We start from the raw sequence: 14,720 nt of genomic DNA on the forward strand, positions 1-14,720 counted from the left end.
TTGTTTTTTTGTTTTTTCAATCTAATGTTGTTATGGCAGGGACTATTTACCTCACTAAAGTCAAGGCATTGCAATCATAGTATATTATATTATAGAGTGCGCCCCCTCATCTGGTGCAGACGGGCCTATTTTTCTGAGCACCACACCTGCACTGTGGTTTCTCTCTCTCCTGCGTTGTGCACCGCTTGCTGCGCTCCTCCTCCAAGCGGGCCCTCCGTAACCAGCACAGACTGGATCATTTCTCTACATACAGTTTTATCTTTACATCCGATAATAATCTTTATGATGAGGATCGAGTACAGTCATGATGAAGTGCAGGGGATCAGAGTAGATCTAAGTGTTGACAACTCTTAACAGCGCACTTTTCATTGTTTTCACTCCGTAGTCTCAATCTCTTTGTAGAAGAAGCCTTAGTTTAGCTGTAATTAAGGGAATAACAGATTAATCAGATGAGCTGATGTCTTTAGTTAACTGTGAGCAGCACCGATGTGTGGTGTCTGTTGCTAGGCAACCGTGATAGCAGCATGTGCACATGGACCAGGGGCCTCATGTATAAATGAGTGCGCAGCTTTCATACTGAAAGAGGGCGTACTCACAAAATTTGAAAAGTACGTACGCAAAGAAATTCTCAGATTTATAAAACCGTGCGTACGCCGAGTCCGGCACACCCTCTCTTTATGCATTCCATCAAACGTGAAACTGAGCAGAGGTGAATGAGTAACACACCACGACCTCGTTCCACCCACAAATTAATATACAAATAACTCTAAAACGCACAATCTGACGCCTCTTTCCTGAAGAACAATGACAAATGCGGCAGCGAAGGAGGAAAATAAGATATAAAGATGGAAAGTGTGCGATCGACGCATCGATTTATGATGTATAAATTTGAAAAAAGATCTATTAATATTTTTTGTTTGTTTGTTTATTTGGAATTAGATATAAACACGAAGGAACTAAACGTGAGGGTCACCGCGGCTGCTCTCATATTAATGTTTAAAAAAACTGGCTGTGCATTGATAGTTGAACCTGTGGGTGTTTTTCTGATGTAACATGTTTGTTTAGACATGACTTATCCATGTGAGCTGAATTTACAGATCATTTCAACAATCTATAAATGTGTCAGTGTCACGCGTCATCATCCAGTTACGCACACGCGCATTACGCACAGAATAAGCAGATAGAGCTCATTGAGTTACTACATATAATTATCCATTACTGTCACTGATTGTGTTGTGGACGCTGGGGACGGAGGAAGAAGATGCTAGTGTGCCGATGTCTCAGGTGTGCCGGAGTCTGCAGCGGCTGACGAGCGCGCACCTGCATCAGCTGTCTCTTCTGATGAAAGGCGCAGGGGTGGTGGAATAACTTTTTTGCAGTTATTTTGTTATCGTATGGATTAAAATGGGATACCCATTTTAATTTTACATTTTTTTTTAAATTTTTACATTTCCTTATCCGATAAGGAAATGTTCTACTCAACGTTCATGTCCCATTTTCTTACAACAAATGAGTTTGTAACTTTATTTTGGAGCGTTTAAAACATGTTAGATTGGTTACACTGGCGTGTGTCCATGCGTTCACGTCAGCAGCTGTGTCTATTTACATAAAGAAAAACATTTTTTAGAACAGTTATTTGCTCAAAGTAAGACTTAGAGAAAAGTGTGACTCACTCACACACACGAGCGCGCGCGCGCGCACACACGTTTGAAGTGTGTGTGTTTGCGCGTGGGATCAGTTTCGTCTTCAGTGTCCTCTGATCTCATCCACAGATGTTCAAACGTACGATGGTGTATCATTGTTGTTCGTCACAGAATAATTCATGTTTGTCACTGTAGACACATTGATAATATTATTTTCAACACTGTGATAAGTTTCAGAGCTTAATATTGCAGCGTCTCCACCTGACAAGAGTTTGCGCAGCGCTCCGCAAATTCTCACGGCAGCTCGAGAGTTTGCGATGCAGTCCGCTAGGTTCCACACCAAGTACATTTTTATAAATGCCATCGTGTGAAAGCAAGCGTACGCCGTCTTTTTGTGCATATGCACGGTTTATACATGAGGCCCCAGAGCCGGCTGCAGTGATCCTGCCGGGATCCACACGAACGGCCGCGGAACGTCAGCGGCGCGGTTCCGTATTTATTTCGGTATTTAACTTCTATACTTTATATTTTGTTTATAATGTGAGTTATTTACAGTGCAATGTGTAATTTTTAAAAAAAAGTTATTTACAGTATTTTTCTTTTCTATATATTTATATTGTCTTATAATGTGGGTTCTTTACAATGTAATGTTTATTTTTTACTAAGTTTGTATAGGTTTTTTTTTAAAGTTATTTACAGTATTTTATTGGTCTTTACATTTATATTTTCACATACTTTATTTATCTCTCCTTTCCTACAACAATATAAAGGGAAAATTTGAATTTTCTGGCATATTTACGAATGGTAATTAATCGTGATTAATAGTGTTCTGTGTGAACTTCATGACAAGGGTAGAAAATAATGTAATGCTTGCATCCAAATAGAAGCTGTTTAATTTGAGTTTAGTTGCAATTGTCAGGTGGTTCAACCGGCACAATGGCACCACTGCAAGGAATGTCACTATATAATGCTATTCAAAGCTCTAAGGTTATCCATGACACTTCTTTGTTTATTAGGGCCGTGCCACGCCTTCCTCCTCATTTTAATTGCACACTAGATTCCAACATAACTCATCTCTCATGCCCCATATCACACACAAACATGCACCAACCAAGTCATCCCCTGGTGGGCAGGGGCTGGGGGGTGGGCGTGAGTACTCTACTAGTTGCCCGACCCCTGCTCACTCCTCGGCCGAGTTGGAGGCTGGCTGTTTGGGTGGGGGCGACTATAGTGGCTTGCGGGTATCGCTGGATGTGAGGGGAACGGGTCGCCTTTGCTCGGCTGGGGCCTGGGGAGCATTGCTGCTGTCCATCACAACACACTTCCCTGAAGGTGCGTGGTGGGCGGCTGACTGCTGGCCCTGGCCGGGGCACCACGGGCTCGTACATGGCGGTTCCTCGAAACTCTGTCCTCGCCTATCCTTGGTAGCTCTGCCCTGGACTGGCTTGGGAGTCTTCCTGACTGCCGTCTTCGTGGTACCCTCCCTCCCTGCCCCTCCTGGAGATGGGTCAGTCTGGTCGGGTCGTGCGGTCGGTCTCTGGTGTGTGGTGGGGGTGGTTGTGGCGGGCTCTGGCCTGCTTTCCAGGTGGGCGGTCTAGGGGGTTCTGCCCCCGCCGGTGGTGGGTTGGCCCCGACCTGGGGCGCTAGCGGGCTCTGGGTGTGGGAGACCTGGGCCTCTTCGATCTGCCTGGGTGTGGGGTGGCTTGGCCTCTGTCCGTAACTTTTCCGCCGTCTGCCCCCTCGGACTGACCCTGGCTCCGGGGGGGGGGGCTTCCGCCCCGCATCCCTCCGGCTGGTCTTCTGCGGGGTGGATGCATGGTTATCCTGGTGGGCGGTGGCCGCGGGCTCCTCCTGCCCTGTGCGGCTGCTGGGTACCCCAGGCGTCGAGATCCTTATTGGCTCGCTGCTGGGGGTTGGTCGGATAATGACTTGGTCGCCCACTCAGATTCCAACTAGGGATGTCACGGTTAACGGTGTAACGGTAAACCGCGATAAAATTTTTAACGATAATAATTACCGTCTTCATTTAAAAAAAATGATTATCTCGGTGAATAACCGTGCCCTCTGTGTAGGCAACGTGAGCCTTTCCAGCGTCTCAGTCTGCTGAAGTTGCCGCGCATGCGCACTCTGTAGCCTACAACCTGATGTTCAAACTTTATCGAAGCTGGAATCATGGCTGAAGGAGGAGACGACAGCCCTCAGGACATATACGTATATGAAAACTCACCCATAACAGTATAGCGCGGTGCTGGCGTCACGTCATCATCTCAGACAACTACCGTGTGTGTCCTGCTCTATTCCAGCTGCTGAATAATCATCTTTGTTGTTTTTGTGACGATGAAGTCTGCTAACACGTTAGCATAAAGATCGCTAGCTTAAAAACAGTCTACACACCAGCAGTCTCTGTGCTTTCGCTGTCATTGTGAAGATGTTCAGCCACAGACAATTAGTGTCATGTTCTCCTTGCCTTCATTTGTCAAACAAAGCTTTTGTTGATGACTGCTTTGATGACAATCACGCTTTAATTTCGCACTGCACACACACACACAGACACACACACACACACACACATAAGCACAGGAAAGTTCCAGGCACTATCTCTCCCCTCCTCGCTCTCTCTGCGTGCATATTAATTAGCCATGTGTATTCTCTGTGATGTCAGCTGATTGGCTGAAAAATCAACAAAAGCTCTGGAATGTGAGATCGTCACACCCAAACTAGGAATGATTCACAGCGATAAAACAACATTAATTCAAACACAAAGTTTATGGTTTTAAGACCCACAATACTGTGTCAATAATGTTAACATGATAGTACAGCTGCAGCGCCCACCGCCAGCATATTAAAAATGCATAGCTTTTAGGACTATCAATGCTTTCTGAACATATTCACACACTTTTTAAAAAACACCGCGATAATACCGAAAACCGCGATAATTTTGGTCACAATAACCATGAGGTTCAATTTTCATACCGTGACACCCCTAATTCCAACCATATCTAATGACAACACCTGCACATTTACACATGTGCGTGATCATGCTCACACGCACCCCACTACACTATAAGCTGTACTTGTAACTGATATAGCTGTTGTAAGCCTGGATACCCTCTCTTGATATGGTCGATTACTAGAAACTATACCTATTATACAAATGAATGTCAGTCAAATGCTTAGGTTCTTTTCTGTGAAGTATGTTCTGTCTGTTTTGTATTACTTTAATTGTTTAATGTTACACACCTAGACACTGTCACGGTTGTTATTGTTGTCTGTGCATCTCTCTCTCTTTCTCCAGTGGCCCAACAGAGTTGTCCTTAAATTTCACCATAAATTTTTGATTATTTGGTCGGCCTCAACAACGCCCCCAGAAGTCAGGTTATGGTTAGACAAAAGTAGCCCAATTGGGGCGAAATTTGGTGAGTGTGTTAGGCTTAGTCCAAATTTTCTTGAGGGATTTTTGGGGTATTTTTGAAATGCTAACATGCTAATTGTTTAGTTTTTTTGAGTCTAAGTCGCACATAGTTGTTCCAATTTGAACCAAACTTGGTATAGCTCTCATGATTCCAAACAAATTTATAATGTACTTCCATTAGCTCTGCCCACCCACAAGTCAGCCATTTTGGAAAAACTAATATGACTAGTCTATCCATTTGAAATAACTCGTCCTAGCAGGTTTGAGCTAGCCCCGCCAAACTTAGTACACGTAAATTTCACCTTAGTCACACATAGTTGTTCCAATTTGAACCAAACAGTACAGTTGTTGCTCTCATGATTCCATGTATTTCCATTAGCCCCGCCCACCGACAAGTTGGCCATTTTGGAAAAAGTACCAGTCTATGCATTTGAAGGAACTCCTTCTAGCCCATTTGAGCTAGCCCACCAAACTTAGTACATGTGTTCTAGACAGGTTAATGATTAAAAGTTGTTCAAAAAAATTACTCTACCTCAAAAAGCATGGCCTCAGTGGTCCAATAAAATTGACCTTAAAATTGCACTTTTACATTTATTTTCTCCAACTTTGCTCTCATTTTTGAGGGGGTTAACATGAATAAAAACCCTTGAAATTTGGCATGGACGTGGGGTAGGCAAAAAATTAGATAGTGGCATAGGGCCCTAACCCGTGCTTCCATTAATGATTATGATCAAGCCCGAAAGCTCAACCAACAAGTTCGAATGCCGGTGGGAGCGACTTTCCGAGTACTCCGTCCAATCACGTGCAATGTGGGATCCAGGCGTGTTGGAGAACCTTATCTCATTTTGAAGATATATTGGACATTCTGAAGCGAGCCTGACATTGAATGCTTGTTTTTTTGTTTCTCTGTGACCCTGTGATTGACTGAAAAGTAACATTTACACAAAACCTGACACATAAATTAATTCATGGAATTGTTTTGAATTTAAAGATATAACACACTTTAAATCATTTTGCATGATAATTTGTACATTTTAGATGCCACTATCACTATCAAAATTAGCATGACACAGGGCGAGCATTAACAATGATCCAGCAGCAAGGGAAGCATATCTTGCAAAAAGAAAGGAGAGGTTAGACAGAGAGAGAACTTTCCAGCAGGTAAAACGGCATGTATTAGATGTTATATATTTATGGGTTTATATAACCCAAAGTCCACTTTTTTATAGATATTATGTGCTCCTGCATTGTCTTGGCGCTGTATAATATTTTTTGTTTCATTTTCGTAGTGTTTCAAAAAGTCATGTAAAATAGCATGGTCACGGGCCACTGTTGCATTGCCACTGTTAGCAGCGAGACGACATGTTTCTACGGGAGCCTGTAAGGACAAACGCGAGAGAACAAATCAAGCGTCGCTTTACTTGTAGCGGAAGTCCCGCCTCCACTCTCACCCACGCTCTACCGCAGCCATGAAGAGCTGTCCCTCGTCCTCGTCCTCTCCCTCTCGTTGTCTGAATAAATTCTAGAACCTCATCTGCTGACACGGAGAAAGATGACGAGGACGACATTTGACCGGCTGAGGATACCGTAGCGCTCAGGGAAGGGAGGGGGTGAGCAGAGGAGCAGTTCGTTACTTCACCTTTAAGTCATGTGAGGAATAAAACTTCATGCTCCGGTCTGCAGCTTTTTTTTCTCTCCTTCTTGCGCCGCTCTTCGTTATCACCACTGCGGGCCACACTTACATTAAACTTTGATATCAAGTGGGGGGCCACAAAATATCGTCCGCGGGCTGCAATTGGCCCCTGGGCCGTGTGTCTGAGACTACTGCCATAGAGTGTGAGAACAGTACAGACGTGAAGGCTGAAATAAACATTGGTCTTGAATGGACTCAAGAATAACATCATATCTTCGGGTGAACATCGATTATTTTTTTTTTTTATCATTTGATGTAAAATAACTACCTACAAACTACCAAACAAAGCTGCAGTCAAGGCCACGTTTTAACACAACCAAACCAGGTTCAAAGGTTTGAAGAGACCAGAATGATTACATAATATGCTGAATTTGAACCAGCTCCAAAGTCATAGTGTGTACTCTGTCATGGTTAAAGAGTAAAACAGTACTCTGCAATATTGGCAGTTCAGCAGCTAACTTATCGACTAACATTTTACTTTATAATCTATAATATTTATTGTTATGAGTTTGCAGGGGGCGTTGAAGACAACGACGACGACTTGAATTTTGAAATGTGAAATTATGACTTTCAAACTGAATGTTTTCTAAATACATTATTTACTATAGGGTTTCCGGTACATGAATTGAAAATAAGAATTGAAAACAGGAACTTGCAGAATCACTAGGCCAAAACAATAACAAATTAAACATATAACTTAAATAACAAAACTAGTCTATACTGAATACAGCCAAATAAACCTAAGCTAACGTTATGTTGTGCTGTTCATAACGTGTATCTGAAACGTAACAGGTTTCATCTATCAATAGAAAATTAAGTTTTACAGTTAAAAATGACAAAATAATATCTCTCTACTGTATAACCAAAGACTCGACATGCTATATTAGGCCTTAAGTAATCTCTCTTTAACAAGTGTCAGTGGTACAAAAATAAAATAAAAATAAGAATCTCTCTGAAATAATGATAGAAATAATGTGTATCCTGTATTAACCAATCAACAACACATTTATCACGACTCAGGATTTTTCTGGAGTTAAAATTAATATTCAAATGTGGAAAAACACATCCGCGCAGCCGCAGCACTGCTGTCTGCTTTGGGAGTGAGCTCACTCTGCATGTAAAACTTTTATTATTATTATGTTAATATATTTGTTTCAATCACTGAATGAAGCCTGTCATATTTGGAACAAGAGTCAGGACCTCACAAAACTCTCGATCAGCACTCAGCATTTGTTTATTGTTTATTTAAACCAGTGTGAGCAGAGAGCGTGAAGACTTATTTGCACGGGGCGGGAGGGGGAGAGAGAGAGAGGGAGTGAGGTCTGCGGTCTTGGCCATTAGTTCATTTACTTATTTTTGTGTTGGTAATATGTTGTGAACAAAACTGTATCAAATATAACCTAGCTTAGCTTAGGTACCTATCTTTCACCCTTTTCTCTCCCTCCACTGTTGTCTCGACTCTCTTCGTCTTTCGCACGCCGCAGACAGGCAGGTGGTGACTCTGGTGTTCCGGTGTTGGTTTTTCAAAATATATGAGGTTATTTGCAGCGTAGTCACATTTCACGAACAACACCATGTTTTGTGCCAAAATCACATTTCATACAATAATTTACATACATACAAAACAAAAAACAACCAAAAATTTCTGAAGGTGTGGCGGCTTTTGCGGTTGCGGTGCGCCACAATCAATTATATATAGAGGAAACCCTGAGTTTGGATCTTGAACCATTTTATAATTTCTGATGATTCTATTTATATTTAAAGAGAAGAGACAGAAAATGTGGTCAAATATATAAGACCTCATCGCAAAACTAAATGTGGAATGTTAGCTATACATTAGGGCTGTAACGATATGCGTATCGAAATCGAAATCGCGATACTCAGAGCCACGAACCTGTGTCGCGATGTGAGAAGGCAGAATCGTGATACACTCTTTCTAACTCCCAGTTATTTTTCCAGTCAGCCACATGATATGAGCTGTTAGTGCTACCAAACTTATTTTTATTAGGGGTGTCAAATTATCGCTTTAATTGTGATTAATTAATTACAGTCATCATTAACGAGTTATGTTTTTTAATCGCGTTAATCTCTTCTTTACTGATGTCCCCGCTACCGGGGGCAGCATCATATAAACCATTATGTTCACCAAACACAGTTAAAACACAGATGGATCAAACCAGCAGGAGGTGAAAAACCCGCTCCGGTGCACACATTGAAAAGCGGCACCGGAGCGTCAGTGTGATTATGTAAACAGCGGAGATTTCACAGATTTTTATCACTCTACGAACAAGATTCACGGATCCAGCCCCAAAATAAGAGCAACAACTGACTTTTAAGAAATACAAGCGGAAAAATGTTGTCTTACCTTTGCTGTTTATCAAAACAAGTTATTTTCACTGGAACAATACTGCTTCTAATGAAGAACTACACTTCCCAGCATGCTTTGGGAACAAATCCTGGTCTGATTGATCATTACTTTGTATTTTTCAACAGTATTGTTTTGTTACAGAAAAGAGAGAACTCTTTGGTTATTTATTTATTTATTTATGTTCAAATCTGTTCACAGTGTTCCAAAATATTGTTATTAAATGTTACATTAAGTTGCTATATAAATAAATATTGTTTTAAAAAAATGGAAACATTCTTTGACTACAATAACAGACGAGAGGCAGCAACAAACCACAACCAAACAGCCTCTTATTGGGTCTTTTTAGCAATGTCATCAAGTTTTGCCCCATTATTGTTCAGTGGTGACCAGGACATTCATTTTTACATCGTCTACTGAAACAGCTTATCTCAATGAACTAACTCCCAATATTGGCTTTGCAATAGTGGTTAAAAACTAAATACAAAGTTAGGCAAAGGCATTTTCTATTAACTAATATTTAACACTGTTCAAATGTGTGAGCTGTTTAAATGGAAACCGACTCTTTTCAATGCAGCTCTACTTTTACATGCTCACATTCCAGCATCTACAACAGGTGGTTACAATCACAGCAGAACACACACACACACCCCCCCCCCCACACACACACACACAGACACACACACAGACACACACACACACACACACACACACACACACACGCCCCCTCCCGCCCACACACACACACACACACACACACACACGCCCCCTCCCGCCCACACACACACACACACACACACACACACACACACACACACACACACACACACACACACACACACACACACACACACACACACACACACACACAGTGTGTGGCTACGCCTGTTGTCCATATTTCCCTGACATTTGCCACAACTTCACTATCAGCAGTGAAAATAAAGCTCTGTTAAAAATAACTGTCCATTTCAGTGTCTCTGGTCTGACTTTTCACCATTTTTTCTGATTAGTTGTATATTCTGAAACTAAGAAAACAACTGCAGAGAGAATCCATTTACACATCCAGTGTAGCTGAATGGACATGTGATATGTGTTTTAGAGCTGTGTTAGTCAGTATGTTTACATGCACAATTAATCAAGCTAAGGCCATAGTCCATGCAAGACAAGCAAGCAAAAGACAAAATCGATGTATTGGCCGTGTACATCTGACTCTACCTCCGTAGGTGGCACTGTATCTCTCTATAAGCGAGTGTGGCTGCGGCAACAATACTGCAGTTTATACAGAGTCTCCTTCTACTTCCAGGTCAAAGATCAAGGAGTAGTACAGGGAATAATCAGACTATGAATCTAGGTATGTTAGTCTAGCTCAATTTTAGTCTGGCTAACGTATTTACATGACAATAACAAAATTACAAAATAATATTTTAGTCCAACTAAAATCAGACTTGTGACATGTATGTAAACACACCGTGTGCACAGGTAGTTTCATGTGAAAAAAAACTGTTTTCAAAAGAAAACATGGCAGTGTGACTGCAGCGAAAAAATAACAACAAAAACTACGCCCTTCAGAAACCCTTTGAAGGTCCAGTGCGTAAGAATTAGAGACTGCAAATCACAACAAATGGGTCCTCCATAATAATGCTGGCCTTTCCAGACATAAATACTGATGTTTAAATCAGACAGCTGAAGAAACATGGCGGCACAAGATGGTGGCCTCTGTAAAGCAAGGCCCTTGTCTAAAGTAAATTTTTTGAATTTTAAAGCAATTATGTGCTTATACAGACATACTTATGAGTGGGGATTTTTCACTTTCTGTCAATAAACTCACCTAAAAGTTATGCACAAGAGGGATGGAGTTAAATACAGAGAGGAGGATCATTTATATTTGCTGGATAATTATATTGCAGTAATTACAGCCATTTATATAAGGACCTTGTAATAATGTGATGAACTGTTGATAGAGCAAAACTGACTGCTAACTAAACATTAATGAGCTATGAATGGAAATAAGCCAGCACTGTGACATCATTATCACAGTAAACGTTGATATCAGGCACACAGGAAGCATGTGTGGAGAGGCCAGTCAGTTCAAAGGTCACAGTTCACTTCTCTACCACTAATGTCACAGAGTACAATAATTACTCATACAATCTGTTTTGCAGTATGCACTAACTACTAATCAGCTACTAATGCCCAGTATGGATGGTACGATTTTGGGTGATCTGAGACAAAAGATGACCAATGTACAACAATCACTGCCATTTGTTTACTGTTACTGAGAGAGAGGTTCCCAGTGTTAGAAATGAGCTATATCTACTTACAAGCCAAATATCAGGGAGGAGAAAATGGAAAAGGAATCATTTACAGAGCACAGTGGTCACTCGTACACTTCATCCACTTCTTCCTCTTCTGCCAGAACTTTGACGTGAAAGTCATCTCACAGCTTTGAATAAACCTCCCACAAATCACACACCAAACATGCAGTTTGACCAGGAATAGTCAAGAAGAACTGCAAAAAATAAAATCATAATAATACCATCACACTGAAAATAAATGGAGAGCAATCATCAAAGGGAAATGATGTGTTGGCTGTGTACAGACTGACATACACCAATCTGCAGGCATGAAAACTCATTCTGATTCAAGTATATCTAAGTGTGTGGATTGTTTTTCGACTGCCTGTAGCAATGATAATCATGAAAAAATGTCCCATTGAAAAGAAAGGAGAGTTCAGATCAAAGAAAATATGAAATTCCAATCATCATCGTCATCATCGTCATCATCATCATCAGTCTACATCCATCACACTCATGGGACCAGGTTTCAGTCTCTGTGGTCTACTGGTCCTGACAAGTTCAGTGTTTATGGCAGAAAGAGTCCTAAATAGGCTACACACACACACACACGCACGTACACACACACGTACACACAAACACGCACGTACACACACACACACACACACGCATGTACACACACACACACACACACACACACACACACGCACACGCACAGAGACTAAATAAACCATTATCACCAACCTAAACCATAACCAGTTAATGTCTAACCATAACCACTATTCAATCTTAGCCCTAAACGTGTGCAGTTCCTCAGAAAGGCCAGAGTGTCTATGGCAGAAAGGTCCTAAAAAGAACAAATACAAGAACACACACTCACAGGTTTTAAATCGCAGATCCTCGTCATCCTCGGAGCCGAACTCTCGCAGCAGTGACAGGAAGAGGATTCCGAAGGCGTTCTGGATCCCGAAGACGGAACCGTTGCACCACATTGCGGCCAACATGACCACCCAGCCCCAGCCGCCTTCTGGGTGCACAAACTCGGGCTCCTGGGGTTCTAGGGCCGCGGAATCCTGCTGCTGTGGCACCGGGACTTGAGTCTCCAGCTGCTCCTTCTTGTCCTCAGCTGCCGGAAGCTCACCTGTAGCGGCGGTGTATCCGTCTGACACGGTGCTGTTCCCTTGTGTCATTGTTACCTCTTTATCTTTAATCTCACGTTTGTGCACACACATATATTTGTGTGAAGGTTGTTGGGAGCAGCAGCAGTTTGTGCTGATGAGAAAGAATAAAGGTGAACCTTGGAGAAGCAGAGGGGAAGAAACTTACTTGAACTTTTCTCTCACTGACTCTGTTCTTCTCTCACTGAAACAGCGTCACATTCTCCTGCTGTAACTTTATATATAGGCAGCGTGGAGGGGGCGTGGCTCTGGGGCTCACTGCATCTGATTGGACACTGTCATTTACATGTACTGAAATGCAGAGGTGGAAAAAGTACTAAAATATTGTACTCAAGTAAAAGTACCAATACTTTGATGAAATATTACTCAAGTAGAAGTAAAAGTAGTCATCTGAAAATGTTCTCAAGTAGAAGTAAAAAGTAGTTCATTTTAAATGTACTTTAAGTAAAAGTTACTTAGTTACTTTGCGTGGGGTTTGAGGGTAGTAGAAATATGACAAGGGTCAGAAATCCAAAGCTATTTTGGAGCTCACGCCCGGCGCGACACAGGATATGACGTCACTTTTGTGACCAGTGCTGGTGATAATCACATCATCATTCGTCTGGTTCTGGTGTATATTTTCCCCCTGTAGGTTTTCATTGTGCTGAATTTTTATTTTTACTCAGTAACAGATAGGATTTATAAAGTAACCAAGTACAATACTTGAGTAAATACGTAGACAAGTAAAATACAAAATCCTTATTTCAAATTGTACTTAAAAAATACAAAATACACAAAAAGTGTATTTAATACAGTAATTTGAGTAAATGTATTTCGTTAATTTTCACCTCTGCTGAAATGACCAGTCAATGATTCTGCTCAAGTTTATTAGTGACTTACAGTATCATCATCATCATCATCATCACACACACACACACAGCATATTTAGGGCCCCTGCACTGTGCTGTGAAGGCTCCTAAATAGACAGGAGGCACTCATGGAAACTCAGCGTAGCTCTGATAACAGTCTGTCACAAGAGGAAGTGAGATTGTATATCCTGTTACAAAAAAGAGAGTGGCTCCTCCACAGTTTTGCTCTGAAATAAAATATTCAGCAGCTACAGGTCAAAACCTGCTATAAAAGAGAGTTAAGTGAAGTCTTTGTTTATCCCTAAGCTGTTTAGATGTTAAATTAGAGAGCAAATGTACTATTGTTTTGCAGTAACTGAGACCAAGTCAGGACTTAAAGTGTGCAAAGAAAGTTGGAGGAAGTACTGCAACATTATAGATGCCAACTGTTGCAAAAGAAAGTTCAGATTAAATCCAGGAGACAGGAACTGAGACCACGTCAGGACTGAAGGTCTGTGGACCCAGACCAGAGTCCTCATCAGCATTATCAGTCAGTTCTACTCACAAACTGAATCCTCTTATCATTTACCTTTTATCCTTTTGGTTGGATGGTTTTCTTCTTTCGGGTGTGACGGTTGCTCGCAGCCATGATGTTGCATCACTACCATCTACTGGCATTTGAAAACTCTGACAATAAACAGTCCATCATATTCTTTCTCTCAGTCATAGAGCTGCTCTGTACCCTTCCCACTCTCAAACACAGTGAGCGTGTTACCCATTAAAGCACAGACGTCCTGATTCTTTAACCTTGTCTCCTGATCCCAACGTTGGTCACTCATCCATACTTTCCCCCTCTGATTTAGAGTTTAATTGTGTCTAAGAATACTGTAGTGCAGCTTGTTTGACTAGTATTTCTACGTGTTCTCAAATCACTTATACCCAGGTCAGCTGGAGTTCATGATAATGCCATAAAACAATTTATTGTCTAATTACTTGTTGATGTTTTTCCATTGTTTCACAGAGCCAATATTGCCTATCTTGAGATAGGTACAGCAGGAGATAATGGATGGATAGATGGCTCCACATCGCTACAAATTAAATGTCCTCTAACTTTGGTTTGCTCATCCATATAGCATATACAGTTAGGTCCATATATATTTGGACAAAGAATATACTTGATGGTTCTTGATTAATTAAAAGTACCTGGCCATGAAAAGGACGTTTAGTCAATTGTCCAAATAATTCTGAGTCCCGGAAAATGGACAATAACATATAAAAATGCTTATAATTCCTCAATGGCCAATGGCT

The 14,720-nt window shown here is 41.4% G+C and overlaps 1 protein-coding gene across 1 annotated transcript in view; it reads right to left on the minus strand.

The window, feature by feature from the left end:
- slc16a10 (solute carrier family 16 member 10) overlaps positions 1-12,597 on the minus strand; it is a gene marked incomplete at both ends in the record, with an annotated part of 84,618 nt that extends 72,021 nt beyond the window's left edge. The window contains one exon of the mRNA XM_083909301.1: positions 12,288-12,597. Coding sequence (XP_083765427.1) covers positions 12,288-12,597 — 310 coding nt within the window. The remainder of the gene's footprint in view (positions 1-12,287) is intronic.
- Between the last annotated feature and the right edge of the window lie 2,123 nt (positions 12,598-14,720).

The sequence above is a fragment of the Microchirus variegatus genome (genome assembly GCF_963457635.1).
Source record: "Microchirus variegatus genome assembly, chromosome: 23".
NCBI lineage: Eukaryota > Metazoa > Chordata > Actinopteri > Pleuronectiformes > Soleidae > Microchirus > Microchirus variegatus.